We start from the raw sequence: 22,062 nt of genomic DNA on the forward strand, positions 1-22,062 counted from the left end.
CTCATCAATTGCTCAATAGACATTATACTTGTTGCCGTCATTCACATTCCCCAAAGTCTTCAAGTCATCTATCTTGTCCTTGACAATCTACACTGATTCGGCAGCCAAGAGAAACATGATACTGAAATGAGTAGGTTCCTGCCCCTTCGGGACTAGCCGAGCTGGCCGGATAACCAGCCCATTACCAGGTACCGTACGGGGGGAGGGATGGGGGAAAAGTTCTCTATTCATTATTCATGGTTTTTTTATTGCTTCCCGCTTCCGGCCCCCCGAAAGAGACACCCAGAGCGAAGCGCTTCTACCTAAGGGGGTGGCGGCCTGGGCTTACACATTTCTTGCGAGTACGAAGCCTTCAGGAGGAGCCCATGGCTTCCTTTTGGGGTTAAAAATAACTCTCAAACTGGTAGCCCATTCCGCCTGTTGTTTGAGAAGAGAGAACACCAAGAGAGAGACGGTGGGGGATAGTAGTAGGTACAGTAACTTAGCTACCTCCCTGGGGTTTGTATCTCTGACTGTCCTGTTCGGACTTGTCTAGCTTCCAACACTTCAGATTTCACCGGTACCACTTCCCTTTCAGCCCAAGAATAGCGATCGAGATCGGGCTCAGGAAGAACCGGATGCTGCCAAGTCAAGTTCTAACAGGGTGCCCCCCCCCCTCCCCCCCTCCCGGCTCTCTCTCTCTCTTCGCCGCCTCTCCATGGTGGCGGTGACGATGGCCTTCTTCTGGTTCATGGTCGGTCGCTATCGCAAGGTCGATCGTAGGGACGATGGATGGGTCCACGATGCAACCTGTGCCTCAGAAGGTGGTCAATTGCTTTTTCCTCGTTATCATCAGATCCGTCCGAGCGATGCCGGAAGAGCGTCCCCGCCAGATGGACCGGAGTCTGTCTTTCCCTTGGAATGGGAGACTCTCGCACTCCCGTGCGGAAATTCTAATTATTGGTCTGAGTCCCCTTTCTTTTACCCTCTGTTTTCTTCAAGTTTGATTGTTCTTCTCTTCGCATTGTGTGTGTCTCTCTCTCCGTGTGTGTATTTTACCTATCTGATGGATGCTTGGCAGAGATCTAAGTTTGTTGGTGTATTCGCGGTATTGTCCCATTGAGCGATTGAACCAGAATGTCGGCCCCTAGACAGAGCCCTACCACCCCCGGGCCGAATGCCCATTGGGTAAACCACGGATTACTTGTTCTAACTTCTGCCCCTTCCGCACCACCGCCTCGTCTCGACATCTAAACCCCCCAAGCGCTTCCCGGGAAATGCGAGCTCTGGATTCCAGTCAAAGTTTAGCTCGAGTGGCAGCTCGAATTGACAGTCTGGCCCAATTCCCCGGGAATTCATGATTCAAAATAAGACGGGGGATGCGATTTTCGTAGCGATTCCCCTTGTTTCTTCGGATGAAGCGTTCGCTGGACTTTCGTCAGTTCCTGCATTAGCGCCACGAACATCAAGGGCCGATTTTAGCTCTTACCAGGGGGAGGGGTCCCGTCTGGGAGGAGCCAAGCAGACGATTGGAAGTGTGACAGTGCGCTCCTTGAGGGTCCCATTACATCTTCCTTGATGGTGAGGAAATAATAATGGAAGAGCTGACGCTAGAGTATTGCTGCTGCTGCTGCTGTTCATCCTCAGCGACTCCCTTCCCTCCGTCCCCGTTACAGCGAGACCTGCAACGTCACGTCTTACCGTGCAGAGGAAAAGCGTCTCTTGAGCACGACCATCACAACTCCCCAAGTGGGTCCTGCAATGAATTGGGCCAGTTGGGATCCAAGATATATGTGTGGTGGGCTGGGGCTCAGGGTTTGTTCCTACTGGACCATGCAGCGATCACGGGGACTTTGGGGTTCGGTCCATGGTTTGTTCAATGCGGCCGCAGCGCTTAAGATTCACCGTACATATTCTGGATCCGGTTAGCGACCAGCGGTCCGAAGATCCTTCCCCCTCCCCTCTCTTCCCCCCCCAACTTCCGATTGATATTGGATGATCTTGAAGGGAAAACAGAAACCCTGGGATTTGAGGCCTTACGAGACCTTAGGCACAGTAACTAAGCCCATGATGAGCACCATCACGTCTAAGTTGGGGCTCCCATCACATGATGGTAATCCTCCTGTCGGGTCTCCGCAAAAGCATAATGAGCATGATGGGATGCTCGGAGTACTGTCCAGCTCGAATTCCACTTACCGTACGTTTAATCTCATACACCCGAAATACTTACTACTTACGTACAGCTGTACCTACCCTACCCAACCCATCGCAACCTGGAGAACGCACAATGGCGAAAATGATCAAGCGGGGAATTGCCTGCAAGAGGGTGTGTCAGTTTGATGCCATTTCGAATACGTTGACTACAGGCAGGAAAGAGAATAACTGCGCATTGGCATGATGGCTTGAATAACCTTCATTGTTCCGTTCGGGTGAATCAGGACCAGAGGGCTGTTGGCACGGATCTTCAGACCTGCCTGTCAACGCTTTTCCTTTTGTTTCTTCCCGCAAGGTTCTTGCGTACAGGCAGAGTTCATGTTCCTGGATCTGCAAAGACTAGCCCCCAATAAGCAGTATTGAGCAGGAAAGAGAAAAAAAGATAAGACATGAAGGTGTCCTCAAGAGATGGAGGAGCTGCAACAGCGTGGCAGACTGGCAGGGCAGCTTATCCAGCCAGGGCCCACCAAAACCAATAGTCGACAGATCCTCTGTCGATCAGCCTCAGGGATCGGTGGATGGTCGAACATTTCGACCTTCTTCCCTGTTCCTTCCATTTGTCAATGCTTACTCCGAGTTTGTACCGTTCGTACCTCGAGTAAGTAAGTATCAGGGCTCAGAAAAGAGTTTCAGGCCCAGTTCTGGGCTGAGTTCATCCCTTCCCAAGAATGTCTCCAGACAGCGGCCCGTTCTTGCCTGTGGCAGACTGTCAAAACCACACCCACCCACTCATTCCTCTTCGGCGCTAGTTGGCATGCAGACAGACTGAAGCGCCCGCGCGTCAACGTCACGGGCTTACATACGTTCGTACACTAACGAAGTGCAGTATCCATGTTATGGGAGTATGTGAGGGGCTTGGGGGCTCGACGCCATTTCATGCGCTCGCCACACCGGTCTCGCTGGGCAACAAGTACAAGTAGTCAATTGTGCTGGTTGTTTGGACTTGTCCATCTGATATACATATGCATGCATGCCATGTGTGCATGGGTCCCTTTTCTTTGCTGCCTCTGTGAGGTTAATGAGCCCTCTCTTCCTGTATGCCGTAGCCTGGGACTGCTGAGTCCAGCGACAGTTGGAACGTTTCTGGTCTGGATGCTCACTTGCGATACCGTGGGCGATCGCTGCATCGGGTGTGTTCACCCCACAACCGACCTCTGGAGGGACCCCCAACCTACTGGAGACCCATACTCTACAAAAAATGGAGTACTTTATGGATAGACAACACTGTGTGGAACTTCGAAAAAGGGGGGCCACCAATGACTCGAACCCCGAGCAACGGACGGCTCTCAAGACGCGGGGCGGAGTCACTGTTGACCTCATGTTCACCGTCATAGCTCTCGACGGCCTAGATGCTGACCTGCAACTGGAGCTCTTCTAGGATTTGGGCTTACCAGGGTGGCCGGGGACTGCATCCAACCAAACACCTTAATGTACCGAATCCCGCTGGCTCACGTGTGGGATGCAGCTCTTCGTCGAGGTCTTAGGATGAGCGGTTCAAATCACTGCGTGCTTTAGATCACAGCTACCCACTCAGCCAGCATGGGTGATGGCTTTCAAGCAGAGGAGATTTCATGTCGAGTAACCTGACAACCCCTCGAGCTCAGACCAACCAGCACCGGGAACATCATGCATCACATCTTGGAGCTTACCAGTTCCTCTAACTACATCCATACTGGACACGGATTTCGGGGACGTGAGCGTGAATTCTCCTGTTCGAACTGACCCCCTAAGGCGATCCGCAAGCATCCGCACAGATCCCCTCCCCGGTGGTTTGCAGAGAATGATTGGATCCAGCAGACACCGTTGCCGGCCGCCCGAGGGGATTCTCAAAGATTGGACCCTGGAAAGGGGAACAGCAAGTGCAGTGGAATACAGAAAAAAAAGAAAAAAAATCCCCGATGATCCTCGGTGCATGGATGTGATTGTCTGTATTACCTGGACAGAGGAGGGGTGGCGTGTGCCATGACGAAGGAAGCCGATTGCACCACCACCACAGCACGTCCTAGGGCAAACCCCTCCACCCCGTCCCTCCCCTGTAAGCCTCACTTGACGATTATCGCAGCCAAGCCAGTAAGCTCGACTGGGGCAGGTCGATCCCCTCCCTCATGGATGGCATGGGGATCCCTGTCTGGGTATAAGGTTGACTTGGCACTGGGGGATCCTCCTCTACTGCCAGTAGTCCACCGGCCGGAGCCAGTCCACAATTCAGCCTGGAGCGCTTCCATCCCCTTGGGTCTGATCATATCGTTCGTTCGTCCGTTCGGCCCTCAAGCCTTGCCGGTCGGCACTTTTAGCATGCGACAATCATTTTTCCTCTGGGCTTGATGGAAGAATTGTAGAAGCAGATTGCCACGCAGAAACTAGAGACCGCGAGCTTAATTTTGTGATGTGATTGCAGACCGGGACCCTCTCCATCCCCCTTGTCTGCATGAACCAACATTGGTTATGGTGTGGTGTCTCCGTCGGTGCAACTTGAGCCGTCGCGCAACTTCCCTGTAAGCAATTCGCAGCCAGAATTGCGGCGCCACAAACGCATGGAGTGGCGGTGCTGAACTAGGAGTAGCTTCAGCCACTTCTGTGATCTCCTCTCCACCTGACTAGAAACTATGCCTTGACCTTGAGGCCATCCATCACCTTTTAGTTGAGTGAAGCTGCTGCAGTAGTGCAAACTTACCACGATCCCTCCTCCAACCGCTTCAGCACCAAACTCAAAGGCCTGGCCAGAAGCTGTATTAGGTTCCTGTTTTCTGCTGAAGATGGTTCCCTAAAGCATTTCCAGGATTTGTCAGTTCGCCACCATGGTTCGATCCTTAGGCCCTTGCCCTGCGATCGTCCTACTACACCTGCTCCGTAATCAGGCATCCTCTTTTTTCCCCATCATCCTGTGACTGTACGACTGTGCTCAACGCCTCAGGGCGGCCGATTTCCTGATGAGTTCCTTGCCGGGTTCCAACTTGGACCAGGACCGTGAGATCAGATGGTGTTCTTTGCCGGGCTGACACCAGGGAAAATCAGATCCTTTCATTGCTGCCTGAAGCAAATGCTGCTGGGGACAATCGAGCCCCCCATCTTGGTCTCATCAGTGGTTATCTTCATTCAGCTAATTTGATGCTTTCGGATTGCTTAGCAAGCCAGCCTTTGATCCGATCGGCCATGGTCAATGTGTATTCCGCGGTATACGTCCCCGTCGAAGCGTCCTTAGAAATTGCGGCCTTCCTGGGAGCAACGGATCGAGAGAAAGCAGAGTACAAACGCTCAGATCAACTCCTGATAGAAGCGAGCTTTCATCCCTTGCATAGGGCACCAGGACACAGCTAGAGGGCCTATTTTGCCGTTTCTGAAAAGCTCGGCTCGATCTCCAGCCGGGGCTGCAGCAGGGATCATGACGATCCACACGGACCTCGGCCGTGATTTCGACATGTCTGTTTTCTAGAACCTGATCTGCCTCTTCGGTCAACGAGGCTTGCGATGTGCGGACAAGGCCCGCCACAAGGATACGTCTGTGTTTTCTTTTTTTTCTTCTTTGCTCGCTTCCCTGGAACATGTACAGAAGATTCTGCAGGTTTGACTCTGCTCGTGTTCTTTCTCGGACGGGTCGCCTCTTCAGATATGGGGTCAGTCTTTTCCAGTCTGTCGCGCCGCGCTTCATCTTGTCGCGTTTCACCTCCGGTCTAGTTACTGAATGTCAAAGGACGTTTCTGCATCAAATGCGTCTCCGTCCAGTCGGACTGGAGCATTCGGTTTGAATAAGGCAAAACAGATACACAACACAGAGTCAGCTGTGGGTGAGAGCACTGCGGCAGCCACCATGCAATAAGACCGACTTCTGTCGCTGATGTTTTGTTCCTTTTTGTTTATTTCTCCGAACTTCTATCTTTTACAAGGAACTACGGAGGGGAACTTACAATTGCGCAAAATCGTGACCCATCCCATCCGTTGGGGGGAAACAAACGCGCATACATACATGATACATCTTCCGGGTCCTCCTCTCCGAGTTGTCGGTGTGAATCACGCCCGCGAACGATCCTCAACAGTCAGCCGTTTAACTTAATCTTATGATATATTGCCTTCCTGGATTTCCGGATCTGTCTCGATGGATAAGACCTGTCACGGTAGGGCGAGAGAGCGGTGATGTGGATTTGTTTTTTTTTTTTCTTTTTTTTTTCTAAGTATGCGGTGAAGATGACAAGAAATCCGAAACTCTGTGCTTCTTTTCTTCTGGTCGGACAATATTCTGCCATCCTTCATCGGGAAAATCCATCGCAAATATACGGGCTTTCTGTCGCCGCTTTCTTCTCGGAATTGAAGCTTGCACCCCGGTAACTACTTTCTCTCTGCTCTGGAAAGATCCAGGCTTTACGGGCTGGGCTCACCGCTAGCACCTCAGAGAGAAGGTCACGGCCACCTTCGGGTTTTCGGTGATCAACCCGACTGTTTCGAGGTTCCCGGGACTCCGGGTGAGACGTTAGTACTGTACTCGCAGTCGCGGATCTTTCTCTCATTTCTTGGGGGTTTGGCCGGAACTCAAGTCGTGTTTCGAGGTGGATGAGGGATTCTCTGATACGCATGTTGACTTGTTTGCCTCCTTCTCCACTCCCCCCTCTGCATCACCTGTGACTTCGAGTGCAGGTTGTGGAACGGACAACATAAGTGCATGGTAGCTTGCTATATCGTAACTTGCGACACGTACACAATGAATCAATACCGTTGTCCGTTGTCTGAACAACAAAGAGGACTGTAGAAACAAGCCAACAAGCCACGCGCCATGCATGGTCTGAGGTGGGGTTTGTTGAGATCCCTGGTCCTTTCGAGACCGAGTAAAGCAAACAAGTCGGGGGCGAAGAGGGGTTGGTTCGGATGCCAATTGCCACTGACTGACTGACTGACTGACAGGCAGACACAGGGAGACAGTTACTCGCTGTCTGCTGTCTACTGTCTGTCCTTTCGACTGGACTCCGTATGTTGATCTCATCCTTTGCTATGCTCTACACTCGTACGCAAGCAACAACAACAACCATTGCCACCAGCATCCACCACTACTCGCCAGGGCTAGGAAGATACTTCATTGCCCGAATCACAACTGTGAGATCAATGCAAGTAGACCGCACCAACAACCCATCGACCCGTCTTTCCTGCAGTCAAGCATACAGCGCAACCAAGTCACCATCCATCATCCAAGTTTCAACTTCCCTTCCTATTAGTTAATGTCCAGCCCGTAACCACTGTACCGAGCTCAATCCCAAGTCCCATTCTCTTTAGCACCGTGTACCCCAAGCCAAATCCCATCCGCATAGCAGCACCCGTAACCCCCAAACCAAGTCCACAGTCAACCCAAATATATAAACCACTATTCTAAACAGTAAACCCATACCCCCCTACTGTACCATGAACCAATCTAAAGAGTCCAATTTAGTACCCCAGCTCCCTATCAAATCCCATAGCAATGGAAGTCAGCTATACACCCCGAATTCAAATCCATACAAAACCCAGCAAACAAACACAGTAGGCACACACTCATCTCACCTCCACCATCGCAAGACCTCGGATCCCTCAACCTACAGTCAAGAGGGAAGTCTAGACTTGATCTAGAATCCCACCACCACCACCACCGGCCCCCTTCCCGGCCCGACGTGTTGTGGTGTGGTGTGGTGTGGTGTGGTGTGGTGTGGCGTGGTGTGGTGTAACTATACGGTAGGTCAGTACAATTTCCTCGGAAGATCAACCGTAGTGGAGATGAATATGGTTTCTGGTGTATGTACTTTATGTACTTGAGGACCTAGGTATGTACCGTGCTGGTTGGGATCGGCTGGGCTGGGCTATAGATGGTGATACTGAGACTGCTGTACGGAGAAGTATTTGTACAGTATGTATGTACAGATGCAAGGAGGGGGTTTATGTATGTAAGTAGTACTGTATTATACTCTGTAGATTTGTGTGGGTAGGTGGGTTGTATTGGTTTTTGGGATGGGGGTTGTCAGTGTGGGTAAGTATTTGGTTCTTGCTGTATATATACTCCTGAGTACATACTTCTGAGGAGGAGAGGATGGTGTGTTTGGTTTGGTTTGGAGTGTAGGTTTAGTAAAGATTGGTATAAGGGGTGGAAAGATTGCTGTGGCCTGGGATGTCTGTGGTAACTTAGGTTCAGTTGTTGTGCTGTATGGCAGCTTGGGTTGAAGGATGGGCAATGTGTGTTTTGGGTTGGTACGAGGTGAGGTTTGAGAGGGTTGGTACGAGGTGAGGCTATGAGGAAAGGTACCCAGACCATACCCTGAATGTCTGGCTTGATCGACTTGGGTACCTATCACCCATACCTAGTACTGTACATATCACATAGGGGTAGGATGCTTGTTCGTCGTCGATCTGTGATTGCATATTATCTTGTCTGGTTCTGGGTGGTATTTCCATCATCCATTTCTTTGCAAGTTGAGTTGGACTAGCCAGCTATCTCACCGTCTATGTCTATCTATGAGGTGTGTATGGTATGTACAGTGTAGATGTTGCGCGGATCTGCATCTCTTTAAGAATACCTGGCTGAAGATACAGCACCGATTCACAAAGAAACAGGCAGTTCCAGATACAAAGTGAGATGAATTGTTCCACCCGCATCCAGAACAGTCCATCGGAAAGGGAGACATGGTATTCCCTTACTTCCAATTGAGTTCCAACTCCTAGAACCCTCTCTATGCTTCTAAATGTATCTATCTTCACTGGAAGGCGTTCTGGACCTCCAGTTGAATCCGCCCATCAACCACGCCCTTGACACTGATGCTCCGCAGATCTTCAACAATCACATCCGCCCCGGCCGCCTGAAGCTGCTCCAGCGTGTGGGTCGTCGTCAACGCAATGACCGTGAACCCGGCCGCCTTGCCCGCCTTGATCCCGGACGGCGCATCCTCCAGCACGACCAGCGACGACGAGTGCTCCAGACCCAGACGTGTCCGACCCAGGAGATAGCACCGCGGGTCGGGCTTGCCCAGCTCAACGTCCTCGGCCACCACCAGCATGTCCGGATGCGTGAGGTTCAGCACGCCCAGCCAGCCTTCGAGCAAGGCGCGCGTTCCGGATGTCACCACACCCCAGCGAGCGCCGGCCTCGTCCAACGCTGACAGCAGGGACCGCGCGCCGGGGATCTCAACGGCGTCGGATCCGTACTCCTTGGGAATGCAGCCTTCAACGTAGCTGACGTCTGAAACGTTGTCAGCGTTGTGCGGTTTGTGCGGTAGTGGTGTTTGGGGCTTTTAATTTAGTGGTTTCACCGAGGCAGGGGGTCTGTGTGTTGCTGAAGATCGTGTGTGTGTTGTCTTTGCGGAGCATGGAAGTTTGATTTGAACTGCGTGATGGCGTGCATGTTGCGTGTAAAGAAGACGGAGAACTTACACTCCCAGTTGGCCTTCGAGGGGTCATACAGCTGCAGCGTATCAATGCTTCGACGTCCGTGTGAAGTGGCCAGAATCGTCGCGGGGTCGACGCCTAACTCTGCACCAATTCTATCAACGGCGATTTTTTTTCGCTACGGTTAGCCATCGTGTTTGAACAGTTGTACGGGTTGCGGTTTTGTGGTATTGTAGCGAGGACTGGGCGGGACTAACTTGTGCCAATGTTTCACGATCGCTGGTGCGGGGAAGAAAGAGAAAGATCAGAGCGTCAGTTCGGATCGATCGAGGTTCAAGTGTGCGACGATGTGACGATGTAGGTCATAAATAGAAGTAAATCAGCACGAAGAGCCAGACTTACCATCAGTTGAGTCGATGATGGTACCATCAAAGTCGGAAAGTAGACCGTCGAAAGTGAGGGTTTGCGGAGGGGCAGAGAAAGAGCCGGTTGAGTTGGACATGATAAAGAGCGGGGTCCGGAGTAGGACAGCGGACTGGTGATGCAGAAGAGAGGCGGCGATAAGCAGAGAGACTTAAATTCAGGAAAGAACCTATAGGATAGAGCGAAGTAAGGAGCGGACACAGTCCGTCGTAAACAAATGACTGTCTAGGGAGAAGAAGAGTAAATCTATTGTGACTCAATTGATGATGACGGTGGAGGAGATAACAAAGTGGCCGATTAGGGGATTGATTTGTCCCGCAGCGGGAAAACCGAGCCGACACCGCCTTCGGAGATCGGCCATACTTGTGGCCGGTTATCTTAGCGTCAAATCTTGGCGGCACAAAATTGTTCGGGCGACTCGATTTTCGCTGGCCTTGCAGATCAATCGCTCGGCCTTGATCTCTTCGTTGTGTTTGTGATTTGGTCTCTAGCCGATTCTTCAAGATGGTCAAGCTAGGTAATTTGCTCCGGATCTATCTTTTCTGCAGGAACTGACCCCTGCATAGGCAAGAACTCCAAGCGGGTGCCCGTCCGCTTGAGGCACAAGATTGAGAAGGCCTCTGCGGCGAAGCAGCGCAAGCAGAGAAAGCTCGCCAAGAAGGTAAAGCGCTTTTATGCATACCTGATGGTATACTCAGCTAACGCAACCCTCAGAACCCCGAATGGCGGTCCAAGATCAAGAAGGACCCGGGTATCCCCAACCTCTTCCCTCACAAGGACAAGATCCTGCACGAGATCGAGGAGAAGAAGCGCTTGAAGGCGGAGGAACAGGAACGCATCCGTGAAGAAGCCCGCGCGCGCCGCGCCGCACAGAAGGAGTCCGGAGAACATGGCGCCCAGGCTGGCGCGATGATCGACGAGAACGATCTCCTTGACGACGAGATGGATGAGGACGATTCGTCGAACCCCATGGCTGCGCTGCTCGCTTCTGCCCGGGCTCGCGCCGCTGAGTACAGCGACAGCGAGGAGGATGAAGATGAGATGAGTGACGACGACGAAGAGGATGATGATGATATGGAAATGGATGAGGATGCCGAGGAGGGTGGCGCTTCTCTGGAGAACATCAGCGCTCCTTCATTGGCAGCACAGTTGACTTCCAAAGAGAGCTCGCGGAAAGCGTTCGACAAGGTGTTCAAGCAGGTCGTTGACGCCGCCGATGTGGTCTTGTACGTGCTGGATGCTCGTGATCCGGAGGGCACTCGGTCCAAGGAGGTGGAGCGCGCCATCATGGCAGCCGACCGCGGCTCGAAGCGATTGATCCTGATTCTCAACAAAATCGATCTCATCCCTCCTCCGGTCCTCAAGGACTGGCTGATTCACCTGCGTCGCTACTTCCCCACTCTGCCCCTGAAGGCATCCAACGGCTCGGGCAATGCGCACACTTTCGACCACAAGCAATTGACGGTGAAGGGCACCTCGGAGACGCTCTTCCGTGCTCTCAAGACATATTCACAGAGCAAGCAGCTCAAGCGATCCATCTCCGTGGGTGTGATCGGGTACCCCAACGTCGGCAAATCGTCCGTCATCAACGCCCTGACGGCCCGCATGAGCAAGGGCTCGAGCAACGCCTGCCCGACTGGCGCCGAGGCCGGTGTGACCACCAGCCTGCGGGAGGTCAAGCTGGACAGCAAGCTCAAGCTGATCGACTCTCCTGGTATTGTCTTCCCCAACGCGGGCGAGAAGAGCAGCAGCAGCAGCAAGAAGGGCAAGAAGAAGCAGGAGGAGCATGCCCGCCTGGTCCTGTTGAACGCGGTTCCCCCGAAGCACATTGAAGACCCGGTCCCGGCCGTGTCCCTGCTGCTCAAGCGGTTGTCCACTTCGGAGGATCTCATCGCAAAGTTGCTGAAGGTCTACGGTGTGCCTCCTCTCCTCCCGTCCGGGGGCGACCAGACCCACGACTTCTTGGTGCAGGTCGCACGCAAGCGTGGCCGTCTCGGCAAGGGCGGTGTGCCCAACCTCGAGGCTGCGGCCATGACCGTCATCACGGACTGGAGAGATGGACGCATCCAAGGATGGGTCAACCCTCCTGTGCTGCAGGTGGTGACGGCGCCGGCCAACGGCGCGGCCCCGGCTGCGGCGGCTGGTGTGGACACGAAACAGATCGTGACCGAGTGGGCGGCGGAGTTCAAGATCGAGGGCCTCTGGGGCAACGGCGAGGGCGAGGATGATGAAATGGCTGAATAGATGATTTGTTCAGGATACCAGGCGTTATGGTTCATAAAAGGTAGATAATTGAGCATGATTTCTTCTACTACAAATTTGGTTATCCTTGTAGAGACTCAGAGGGTCCAGGGGCCTTTTACTTACATTCTTCGACATGTCAGCTTGGTCTACCATTGAAGGGGTATAAAGATATCAACGCATACCGTTACAATGAGTAGATATCTACGCACCGCTGTCATTACATTGTAGTAGTAATTTGATTACTGGAGGGTTGTGCTGCAGGCCCCTTCGCTTTGCCCGGTACCAGCACGGGTGCCGCCGCTTTTGCGCGGGCAGCACAAGAGTATTTATTCTGTGTACATACTGTACAGTAGTGCGCACTCACCTATCACCATCCACTGGGCACGCACTGGCTGCTCCTGTCGCTTCTCCTACCTACGCAGCTCCCGCTTGCTTCCCGAATGACTAGCACCAAGCTTCTGAACTGTGCATAAGAAAGAATCTACAAACAACTTACTACTTCTATAGGGAGATGAAAATAATTATAAGGACTCGGGCTTCCCCGTGAGTTATACGCTAACATGACTAAAATTACCCCTCATGTCATCTTGTGGGAAAGGTTGAAGAGAGCCGTATGTTATATATAATAATCCATCCACTGTCAAGGGTTTGTTCTCTCGGCCCGCTCGCACGGTAGTCCGAACGTAGCACTAGTACAACTGATCGATCAGTAATGGCACGGAAGGAGAATTGAGAGACCAAGAGCTTTATCGAGAAAGAGTGATTGAGCACTGTTAGTCGGGGAGGCTCTAAGGTCACTTGGACCTGGTCAAAGGCTTTGGGAAGCTGCATTCGAGTCGCATGCTCGCTACCTCGGCTAGCGAGAAGGTCGGTCAACTTCCTGGTCATTGTGAAGGAGAAAGATCATTTTGTGTGATATTGCAGGAAAGACGTGGGAGAGAGGAGAATGAGAGCTTTACAGATGAAGTACTGCCTTCAGCATAACTAAAGGTGCTGGGATACACTTCTCAATCCTCTGATCCAGAAGTTGCGAGGCTTAGTTGTCTGGTCGGCGATGAGTTGCACTGAACCAGTCTCTGGCTAGTCTACTAAGTAGTTAGTGCTTGTCTTGCTTGTCTTGCTAGTCCAGTGCTTGTCTAGTGCTTACTCTGGGAATCAGACGAGGTAATGTTGATTTCTCTTGTGGTGGCAGCGCCCAGTCAGAATCCAACACCCCCAGCAGTCCAGATATTCCTTCCCCTTAGAACTGGATGCAGACAGACAGCACTGACATGGCAGCAGTCCCACCCCATTTAATAGGCCAATGATAGTGGCACAGCGCCACGGCTTCGTATGACCCTTTCCCCATATCGCAAGAGGAGCACAGACAGCAGTTGGCGCCCACGAAAACACTTCGACGTTGGATTATTTGTACAGCGATTAAAAGGCTGTTATGGTGAGCAGATACGCGCTTCCGTACCATCCCACATCATCAAGAGCCTGAAAATGGGAGGAATTTGGGGGATAGCGACAGGAATATCTCTGGAATCCAAGGAAATTACACAAACACCTCAAGAAGAGTGACAGGATCACCAGTCTCAGTTCCATCCACTCAAATATTGATTGGTACGCCCGAGGGGATTAGACGTGATCTCAATGGTGCTTGACTTGTTCTCTGGGGCAACAAGGTATGGAAGATAAGACAGGGTACGAAGTTGTCCTGGGGTTAGGAAAAGGAGAACCAGCGCTTAGGTGAAGGACAAGAGACAAAAAAAATGGAGGAATGATGGAAGGTCAGGTATACTGCTAAGTCCCTTCATTGATTATGTGTAGTGTACAGTACTATAGTACTGGGTTTCCACTGGTCCTCCAGGCCGTCTGGAACTCTTGATTGCGACTGGAGAAGCCCCCCTGTTGTAGGCTGATGGTCGAGTCAGAATCCTTGCCAACTAACTATCTAGCGCTGAGCTGAGTTTCGCAAAGGGCCACCTTTACGGAGCCTTCTTTCATTCCTGGCCGATATTGTGGAGCGATTCAATAGCTGCTGTTCTGGGAGCACATGGTAGCCGTTTATCCTATGTACCCCACGCTGACCCGCAAGGCGACGGAGGCGATCCCGATAGTATATGTTCTGTGCTCCAGTGATTTCCTGATCAATGCCTCCCAGATTGCTCTCTTCCTATGAAATAGCTCGACAATGTCAGCTCATTTCAGTTGATTTTAGCCTGCATTAGCCACCAAATATCCCTGTCAAATCAGATTAGTCGCATTCTAACCGTCCCCCGTTCGCTTTGTTCATCCTTCCCCCCCCTTTCGTCTCACACATCAATTGGGATCTGCCATCCAGATTTCAGGACTTTATTAAGACCTTGATGCCCGCCCCAGAGGACTTCAAATTCCCCACCTTGACTTCCAAATTCTGCACCTGTCATTTGCATCTGGAAATGTTACTCTCGATTATTATCACCGCCCTCCTCGCCTGGCTCTGGTATAGCATCTATTGTCTGATTCAGAATATCAACCGGGCCCGGAAACTAGGGCTTCCCTACCATATCCTCCCCGTCAGCCCTGTCAACCCACTCTGGGTTGTACTTGAACCAGTAATCTTCTATGTTCTAGATCGCTTGCCTTTTCAGTTTGGTCGCCTTACACACTATGGCCGGCGGGGTTGGCAATTCAAAGATAAGGCACAATCACATCTTCGCATGGGAGACGCGTTTGCGATTGCAACTCCATTCGAAGTGTTTGTCTATATCTGCGATGCCCAGGCGATCACGGAGATTATTAACCGTCGCTCTGATTTTGTTCGCCCGGTTGAGCTTTATAGTATGATTATACTCCTTCTTAGGTAAACTAATTCTAATATACTCTTTGCAGAAATGTTAGATGTCTTTGGTCCTAATGTGGCGACAGTCAGTTTTCCACCCTGGCCCTCTCTCCTTTGATTTGCTGATATTGACTACAAATGTAATTTTCAGACTATCGGAGCCGATTGGCAACGTCACCGCAAGATCGTGGCCGCCCCCTTCAACGAGAGGCTGAACAGCTTTGTCTGGGACGAGGCCATCTCCCAGACGCAAGGCCTGCTCGCCAGCCGCGGAAAAGACTCTCAGTTCCGCGGCTTGGGCACGGACATTCGTATATTAGCCCTGAACGTTCTGGCCGCCACGGGCTTCAAGCGCGCGCAATCCTTCCAAAGCTCCAGCTCGGGGGATCACCGTCGCTCCTACGGCGAGTCTCTCAACATCTTGATGGAGAATTCCTTCCTGATCATGGTCATCCCTCCCTGGATCCTGCGGTTGCCGATCCTGCCCAGCTGGTGTCGGCGCGTCGGCCATGCGTTCGAGGACTTCAGGCAACATATGTTGGCCATGTTCAACGAGGAGAAAGCGCTCATCGACCGGGGTCAGCCTGGCACGGGGACGCTGATGTCGACCCTGATCCGCGAGTCTGAGGTCACCACCACCGGCCACTCTAGCAGCGGCGCGCGCAAGCAGCCTCCCCTCACCCTCCATGAGATCCTGGGCAACATCTACGTGATCAACTTCGCCGGCCACGATACCACCGCCAACACCCTGACCTACCTGATGTTCCTGCTGGCCGCCTACCCGGATATTCAGGAATGGATCGCGGAGGAGATCCGAACGGTCATACCCGCCATTAGAGATACAGACCAAACACCGGGGTTGGGCAGCTACAAGGAGGCCTTTCCCCGGCTGAAACGCTGTTTCGCTGTCCTGGTACGGCGATGTCTCTCTTTCACCTCTTCTCATCTACCCACGTCCCATGCTAATAGCTAACGCTGCGAGGGAAGCTCGAAACCGTCCGCCTATACCCAGCAATCATCGCCCTGCCGAAATCCGTCGCCCCGCAAGAAGGAACCACACTACATCTGCTCGAGAGCAACCGCACCCTCACCCTGCCACAGGGCACCGCCATCCTCCCCAGTCTCCTCGCCGTCCAGACCCACCCCCGGTACTGGCCCGAGGAGCCCCAGCACTGGCGTCCACGACGCTGGATCCAGGCCACCACCACAACAGCCAAAGCAGCAGATACACAGCAAGAGACGATCATGGACCCCAAGCCAGGCACCTATATCCCCTGGTCAGCCGGGGTGCAGGTGTGCGCGGGCCAGAAATTCGCTCAGGTCGAAACCGTCGCCCTGCTGGCGGCGTGCTTCCGCGCTCACCGGCTGCGGGCTATCCGTCTGCCTGGGAAGGATTTTGAGGCCATGCAGAAGCGCCTGGTGGCTATGACTATGGATACTCATCAGCTGCTGGTTATTCAGATGCGAGATCCGGATAGCGTGCCTTTTGTGTGGGAGTATGTGGGGGATGGGAGTGAAGGACAGTAAGCCGGGAGGAGGGTTGTGTTCTTCTTACTCGGGAAGGCTATTGAGTGGTCTCTTTCGATCTGGTGTATTTTCTTTGACTTTAGTATAGTATTAGGTTAAGGCTTGATGTAATGTATATACGTGATCTCGGGTGCGCGGCGAACATCCATAGATACTCCACGAGGGTTGGTTAGTGGTTCAAGCCAGATGACTACTACCCCGTCAGCATCCGTCTCAACTCACACTGGAAGGCCATTCTTATGTTACGATGAATGGGATATCTTGATCGAGGCTGCAGTTAAGCACTCAGAGTGACAGTCAAGTGCATTGGAGTCGCTGCTCCAGCAATCCGGGATCGCTCGGGACACGCACTTATGTTATGCTTACCAGACTTGTGCTCCGGCCGCTCAGTGAGCCAAAAGCGGCGCCAGGTTGAACCTAAAGCGGTAAGGGAAGTGATACTCCAACCACCATGAAACTTGAAGTTGGTTCAATTCCCATGGGATTTGAGCTCAGTAGGAGGAGGAAGACGAAGATGGGATAGAATAAGAATCTATGACTATATTCATCATGCCAAAACGCAGGTAGAGCCAGAATCATGCCATCTGAGCATAGATGCATACCGTCCACCGGTAGACAATCTTATCGCCACCGATAACCGTCGCGGAAGAGAAAATGGGATCTGCTCCACACGCGCTTTTCTCTCCGCCATCTCCATCGCGACGCGTCGACCATTTGGCCTTTGCCTGTGATTCCAACATCGACCTCATTGCTGCCCACCTCCTCGCTCTGAATTGGAGAATCGACCCTTCAACTGAATATCGACCGCAACACCACCAACCTCGACCCCCCGACCCCTGACCCCAAAAAACCAGCGCGAGAGGAAATCCCCTCACGCAACCTCTCACCCTCCCATCTCTACCACAGACCAGACAAGAAACAAAGAAGCACCCAAACAATGGCGCGCAAATCCACCTCCAGCACAACAACAGACCATCACCCCGCTAATCCCAGCACCACCGCGTCCTCCCCCTCCCAACAACAACAACAACAACAACCCCCCTCGACTTCCCCCCAACCCGATGCAAACTCCGCACCAGGAACCGTCGAAGCCACCGAACAACAACTTAAAGCCCGCGCCGAAGCCGGCGTAGGCATCGAGGTACAATCCCTCCCTCCCTTGCACCCATACTCGCACCAGAAAGGCATTACGTTCCGGGAGAGAACCCCCGGACCCCCCTTCCTTTCAGCTTCCTGAGCACCTCAATCCATACTGCAGTAAAGAAAACTAATAAAGAAAAAGGACTACCTCCTCCCCCGCTCCCTAACAATCCGCCTCGCCAAATCCGTCCTCCCGCCCAACACCTCCATCCAGAAGGACGCTGTGCTCGCGATCCAGAAGGCCGCCACCGTCTTCGTCTCGTACTTGAGTTCGCAGTGCGTGTTTTCCTCCCCCCACCCGATTGTCTTGATCTGGATGAACTTGCTTGGATAGATACACATCCCCGGGAGTAGGAAAAACACCAAAGCTAATATCTGTATGTTCTGTACCGTGCAGCGCCAACGAGGCAACCCTCAAACGCACCGTCGCACCCTCGGACGTCTTCAGTGCGATCTCCGAGTTGGAGTTTGATTCGTTCCGCGCGCGCTTGGAGAAGGAGCTTGATGCGTTTACGGAGTTGAAGGCTGGGAAGAGGAGGGGGAAGAAGGAGGTTGTCGCGGAGAAGGGTGCGGAGGAGGATCAGGATCAGGATCGGGATCGTGGCGCGAAGAGGGTTAAGAGGGGTTCTGTTGCTACTACTACTACTACTGCTGCTGCTGCTGCGGCTGGGGCTGGAGCTAGGGCACAGACTGGCAAGGGGGATGGCGTGAAAGGATCGGATGGGGATGAGACGCAGGAGGAGCAGGGGCATGCGGATGGGAATGAGACGGAGGAGGTGGAGGAGGTGGAGGAGGTAGAGGAGGAGGATGACGAGGAGGATGAGGACGAGGACGAAGAGGACGACGACGAAGAGGACGACGAGCAGGAGCATAAGGATGATGAGGATATCGACCGGGTGGAGGATCTGGATGCCGGAGACGCCAGGAGTCGCGCCAGAGTCATGAACCCAGATGTCGATGGCGATGAGACCGATAGTGAAAGTGAGTCGGGCCCCGGGAACCAGCTCAGGGGCGAGTTGGGTTAATTACCCTCCCCAACGCTCTTCCGATCTTACGATTTGATTGTATCCGATGATGAGATCTTGCGTCAATGTTCCAAATGTACAATGCGTGTTGATACCCCAGATCAACGGACAAAATCGGTTCTTCGTAACACAGCCAAAATCATATGCCGTAGAAATATCCCCTCCGGCAACGCCATTGGTTCTCATATTATGCAATCATAGTACAGTACAGCCCGCAGGCTCGAGGTAGAAAATAAGATAAAGCGATCTGTGCCAGAGCTGTCCAAGCCCCAGCGACGAAAAATCCACGCGGACGGTCGTCCCTCCTTTCATTCCGAACACCCTTGAACGCCAGCACCCCGAATAGTCTATCAGTGGTATCTCCTTAAACCAGATCCGAACAAATCCCCGACTGAAATCGCGCAATAAAAAAAACATAAAGTAGTATTTACGCAGCCGGCTCGTTGAGAAGGCCGCTCATCCCGTTGGGAACGGATTTGGGGGAGATGGTCTCCGGCTGGCGCCACCGACCGGTAGTCCGAGGTGTCGATTCGCCCTTGCCCACCAGATGAGGAAACATCGGACCATTGTTGCGCGCAGCGCCTGGAGGCAAGGGAACCATCGGCTTGTTGTCTTCCTTTTCCAGCTTGATCGACTTGTCGCCGTCCGCCGTGAGCTTCTGCGCCTTGGTGACCTTGCCGAAGTTGTTAATCTTCGAGTTCTTGGCTGGTTCCGTCTTTCTTGGGCGCTTCTTGGGCGCGCTCTTCTTGGGCGCAGCCTTCTTCGGTCCGTCAGTCTTCGAACTCTGCAAGACTTCCTTGAGACTCCGCCCCTGGCTGGCAGGGTTGGGACGAGCCGATTTGGATAGTGTCTTGGACAGATTCTTCGAAATGTCCTCATCGTGGCTGGAAGACGGCGTGAGAAACCCGGTTGGCGTGCGCTGCTTCTTCCGGGGCGTTTGGATGACAATCTCCACCTCTCCTTGCTCACTTTTCACCCGCTCGGCTTCGGACACATTGCATTCATCGAATACCTCGTCCGGAGCATCCCAGCGCTTGAGGTCGGCGAGTCGCGCCACTTCTTCGCAATCGCCCTTGACCATTAAATCCCAGCAGTCCTCGAATTCTTTCCCGCTCGGCGGTTCGTTGTTAATCCACATAGTCACACCATTGCGACGACCCCGAATCACAGAGCAAAGGCTCTTCACTAGACGGCGAACACCGGGAATCTTCAAACTAGTGCCAACCACAATCAAAGCATCAGGACGGGAGCGGATGTCGGCATTCATGACAGAGGTGATGGCTTCTTCATCGGGGTTGTGTTCGTTGTAGAGGACGAGGCGCGGTCGCATTTTGCCGATCCCGTGACTGCGCTGGCCCGTTTCCATGCGAAATTGGTTGGTCAACACACATTCCGGACACTCGGGGGCATCCGGCCGATCGAACAGATTACCGTCGAATTTGCTCAGATGACGACACTTTTGACACACCATTTTCTCGAGACTGCCGTGCAATTGAATGGTGCGCGGCCATGGCGCCTTGACGTTCAGAGGAATCTGGGTGGCCAGCGGGGGCATAGATGTCTCAATCCCATCAATGTTCTGCGTGTAGAGGCGCGTGAGGCGGTTTTCCTGTCCCAGACGAGCCAACATATGGTGGAATGCAGTGGGAGATGTGTTGGCGGCCTCCTCCGACAGCGACCGTACCATGTCCTGGAAAGAAGCGGTCAAGGTTTCATCTTGATACACCGCAGCATCGAAGAGGAGCTTTCCTGAAGCTTTGAGGTTGTGCTTCTTCTGCAGAGTTTTGAAAAGACCATCGGTGGAGCGAAAATCGGGTACTAGCAGTAACGAGGAGATTAGAATCATTTGCGGTCATTGATGTTAAGTTGAAGGAGAGGTAGGGTGGGGAACGGTGGGAGATGGGCACGAGTTGCATACTTCCTGCAGAGGTAGAAATGCCGGCACCGGCGATGACGACAATTTTGCGATGACGGCGGATAGTCTTGACGAGGTAGTCGATCTGCGACTGCTGCTGATCATAGGAGAGAGCTGCGTCAGACGATAGGTCGAGATGCTGAGTGCAGCGTTCCTTGGGGACGGCCACCCGACGCTTCTTCCGAGCGGGCGGCAAGTCGTCTTGGCTGCGGGCGGCCGCACCACCACCAGTACCACTACTACTAGCCTCGTCCGTCTCCTGCGATGGGGGCGGCGAAGGGTAAAATTCTGGTGGTGTCATGGGAGACGGCGGCGCTGAGCTCAGACTCGAACAATCCGAATCATCATCCATCCCCAGTGAAGCCAGTTGACTGTGTGGTATGGAACAGGAGGATTTAACGGAGGCGGCGCTGGAGGTCTGAGATCGTGAAGAAGGCGCCATCTGGTCAGACCTGAGGTGGTGACGGACAAGATAAAAAACACGGCAGAGCGAGAAACACGTCAGAAAAGGTGGCTGGTCGACAGCAGCAGCTTTTTGGACGGAAGTTGTCGGGTACGCAAATTAGAGATCCTAGCGATCCGTGGAGAGAAGCATCGAGGACGCAAGAGAGAATTGGAACATCAATTGCAGACGAGGAAGGACCGGTAAGGGGCGGTTCACAGGTCCTGAGCAGAGAATTTAATTCTCCTCAATCCTCCTTTGTTCGGAGGAGGTGGGAAAAGGGTTGACAAACGAGCTGGAACCAGACCCAAGGAGAAAGAAATACGTCAAGAGGAGAAAAAAGAAAAAGAGGAAAAGGAACACGATAACTACTCAGACAGACAGAGGAAGCGGGGGAAGGGAGAAAGAGAAGAGAAGAGGAAGAACAGAAGAACAGAACACTCGAACCCCGTGACTATTGGGGGTCAAAGGAGAATGATGAGGTCAAGTGGGATGATGGAAAGAGGAGAAGAATAAAGTAAGTAAGTAACCCTGAAGGGAGTTGGAGCTGGAACGCCCGTCCGGCTGCCGGTCAGATCCTCTGCTCGCTTGCAGCGTGTTTATTTTGACCCACGGCAATTTGTCCGGGAGGAAGACAAGAGCCAAGTTGTCGAAGAAAGAGATCCTAGGGCACAAGGCGAGAATAAGGTAGGAAGGTGGGGGAAGAGGATTCCCAACGCTAGCAACGGTCGGTATGTTGCGAAGAATGTATCAATTGCGGCAGCTGCCACAAGTATAAGGTCTGGAAGTATATATTTATATATTTATATATTTATACGGAGTAGCTGGTGGTGGTTGCGAGGCTGTGTGATATATATGATGGAGAGATCTGATAGAGTGGTTTGGGTTACTATGGGAAGGGAAGTAAAATTCAACTGGTATGGCCATACAAGTGGGGGGTGTTGGGGTGCGCGTGTTTCTACTGTGTTGGCTGATCTCGTTACCAGACTCTTACACTCCTAACGATCTTGCGGTT

The 22,062-nt window shown here is 52.7% G+C and overlaps 7 protein-coding genes across 7 annotated transcripts; 3 read left to right on the forward strand and 4 right to left on the reverse strand.

Annotated features, from left to right (window-relative positions):
* Positions 1-2,889: 2,889 nt before the first annotated feature.
* BO97DRAFT_95078 (uncharacterized protein) lies at positions 2,890-3,840 on the reverse strand. Its single transcript, XM_025701161.1, has one exon. It carries the CDS (start codon positions 3,523-3,525, stop codon positions 3,028-3,030), a length of 498 nt encoding a protein of 165 aa, XP_025550587.1. The 5' UTR covers positions 3,526-3,840; the 3' UTR covers positions 2,890-3,027.
* A 1,112-nt stretch (positions 3,841-4,952) lies between these two features.
* BO97DRAFT_406115 (uncharacterized protein) lies at positions 4,953-6,324 on the reverse strand. The gene has a single exon (XM_025695346.1). It carries the CDS (start codon positions 5,840-5,842, stop codon positions 5,351-5,353), a length of 492 nt encoding a protein of 163 aa, XP_025550588.1. The 5' UTR covers positions 5,843-6,324; the 3' UTR covers positions 4,953-5,350.
* A 2,539-nt stretch (positions 6,325-8,863) lies between these two features.
* On the reverse strand, positions 8,864-10,214 carry BO97DRAFT_406119 (HAD family hydrolase). The gene is made up of 4 exons (XM_025695347.1): positions 9,928-10,214; positions 9,783-9,804; positions 9,571-9,680; positions 8,864-9,379 (listed from the first exon to the last, which is right to left on the reverse strand). Exons 1-4 carry the CDS (start codon positions 10,025-10,027, stop codon positions 8,898-8,900), a joined length of 714 nt encoding a protein of 237 aa, XP_025550589.1. The 5' UTR covers positions 10,028-10,214; the 3' UTR covers positions 8,864-8,897.
* Positions 10,215-10,381: 167 nt separating this feature from the next.
* Positions 10,382-12,248, forward strand: BO97DRAFT_391922 (putative GTP binding protein). Its single transcript, XM_025693844.1, has 3 exons — positions 10,382-10,465; positions 10,515-10,609; positions 10,663-12,248. The coding sequence occupies exons 1-3, from the start codon at positions 10,453-10,455 to the stop codon at positions 12,190-12,192; spliced, it is 1,638 nt and encodes a 545-aa protein (XP_025550590.1). The 5' UTR covers positions 10,382-10,452; the 3' UTR covers positions 12,193-12,248.
* Positions 12,249-14,615: 2,367 nt separating this feature from the next.
* Positions 14,616-16,525, forward strand: BO97DRAFT_391927 (cytochrome P450; the record flags this gene model as incomplete). The annotated part of the gene is made up of 4 exons (XM_025693845.1): positions 14,616-14,997; positions 15,049-15,083; positions 15,150-15,911; positions 15,986-16,525. The coding sequence occupies 4 exons, from the start codon at positions 14,616-14,618 to the stop codon at positions 16,523-16,525; spliced, it is 1,719 nt and encodes a 572-aa protein (XP_025550591.1).
* A 682-nt stretch (positions 16,526-17,207) lies between these two features.
* cbfA (putative CBF/NF-Y family transcription factor) lies at positions 17,208-18,797 on the forward strand. The gene is made up of 3 exons (XM_025695348.1): positions 17,208-17,666; positions 17,808-17,941; positions 18,063-18,797. The coding sequence occupies exons 1-3, from the start codon at positions 17,463-17,465 to the stop codon at positions 18,688-18,690; spliced, it is 966 nt and encodes a 321-aa protein (XP_025550592.1). The 5' UTR covers positions 17,208-17,462; the 3' UTR covers positions 18,691-18,797.
* A 320-nt stretch (positions 18,798-19,117) lies between these two features.
* Positions 19,118-20,957, reverse strand: BO97DRAFT_347073 (putative SIR2 family histone deacetylase (Hst4); the record flags this gene model as incomplete). The annotated part of the gene is made up of 2 exons (XM_025691839.1): positions 19,118-20,508; positions 20,609-20,957. The coding sequence occupies 2 exons, from the start codon at positions 20,955-20,957 to the stop codon at positions 19,118-19,120; spliced, it is 1,740 nt and encodes a 579-aa protein (XP_025550593.1).
* Positions 20,958-22,062: the final 1,105 nt, after the last annotated feature.

This window comes from Aspergillus homomorphus (genome assembly GCF_003184865.1).
Source record: "Aspergillus homomorphus CBS 101889 unplaced genomic scaffold BO97scaffold_22, whole genome shotgun sequence".
Taxonomy (NCBI): domain Eukaryota; kingdom Fungi; phylum Ascomycota; class Eurotiomycetes; order Eurotiales; family Aspergillaceae; genus Aspergillus; species Aspergillus homomorphus.

Bases quoted from the DNA above. Each gene is read 5' to 3' on its own strand.
- BO97DRAFT_95078 (XM_025701161.1), bottom strand. From the start codon at position 3,525: ATGACGGTGAACATGAGGTCAACAGTGACTCCGCCCCGCGTCTTGAGA.
- BO97DRAFT_406115 (XM_025695346.1), bottom strand. From the start codon at position 5,842: ATGAAGCGCGGCGCGACAGACTGGAAAAGACTGACCCCATATCTGAAG.
- BO97DRAFT_406119 (XM_025695347.1), bottom strand. From the start codon at position 10,027: ATGTCCAACTCAACCGGCTCTTTCTCTGCCCCTCCGCAAACCCTCACT. The intron at 9,805-9,927 runs GTAAGTCTGGCT...TCCCCGCACCAG, and splicing joins CATCATCGACTCAACTGATG to CGATCGTGAAACATTGGCAC. The intron at 9,681-9,782 runs GTTAGTCCCGCC...CGCCGTTGATAG, and splicing joins ATCGTGAAACATTGGCACAA to AATTGGTGCAGAGTTAGGCG.
- BO97DRAFT_391922 (XM_025693844.1), top strand. The intron at 10,610-10,662 runs GTAAAGCGCTTT...CGCAACCCTCAG, and splicing joins AGAGAAAGCTCGCCAAGAAG to AACCCCGAATGGCGGTCCAA.
- cbfA (XM_025695348.1), top strand. From the start codon at position 17,463: ATGGCGCGCAAATCCACCTCCAGCACAACAACAGACCATCACCCCGCT. The intron at 17,667-17,807 runs GTACAATCCCTC...ATAAAGAAAAAG, and splicing joins AAGCCGGCGTAGGCATCGAG to GACTACCTCCTCCCCCGCTC. The intron at 17,942-18,062 runs GTGCGTGTTTTC...TGTACCGTGCAG, and splicing joins GTCTCGTACTTGAGTTCGCA to CGCCAACGAGGCAACCCTCA.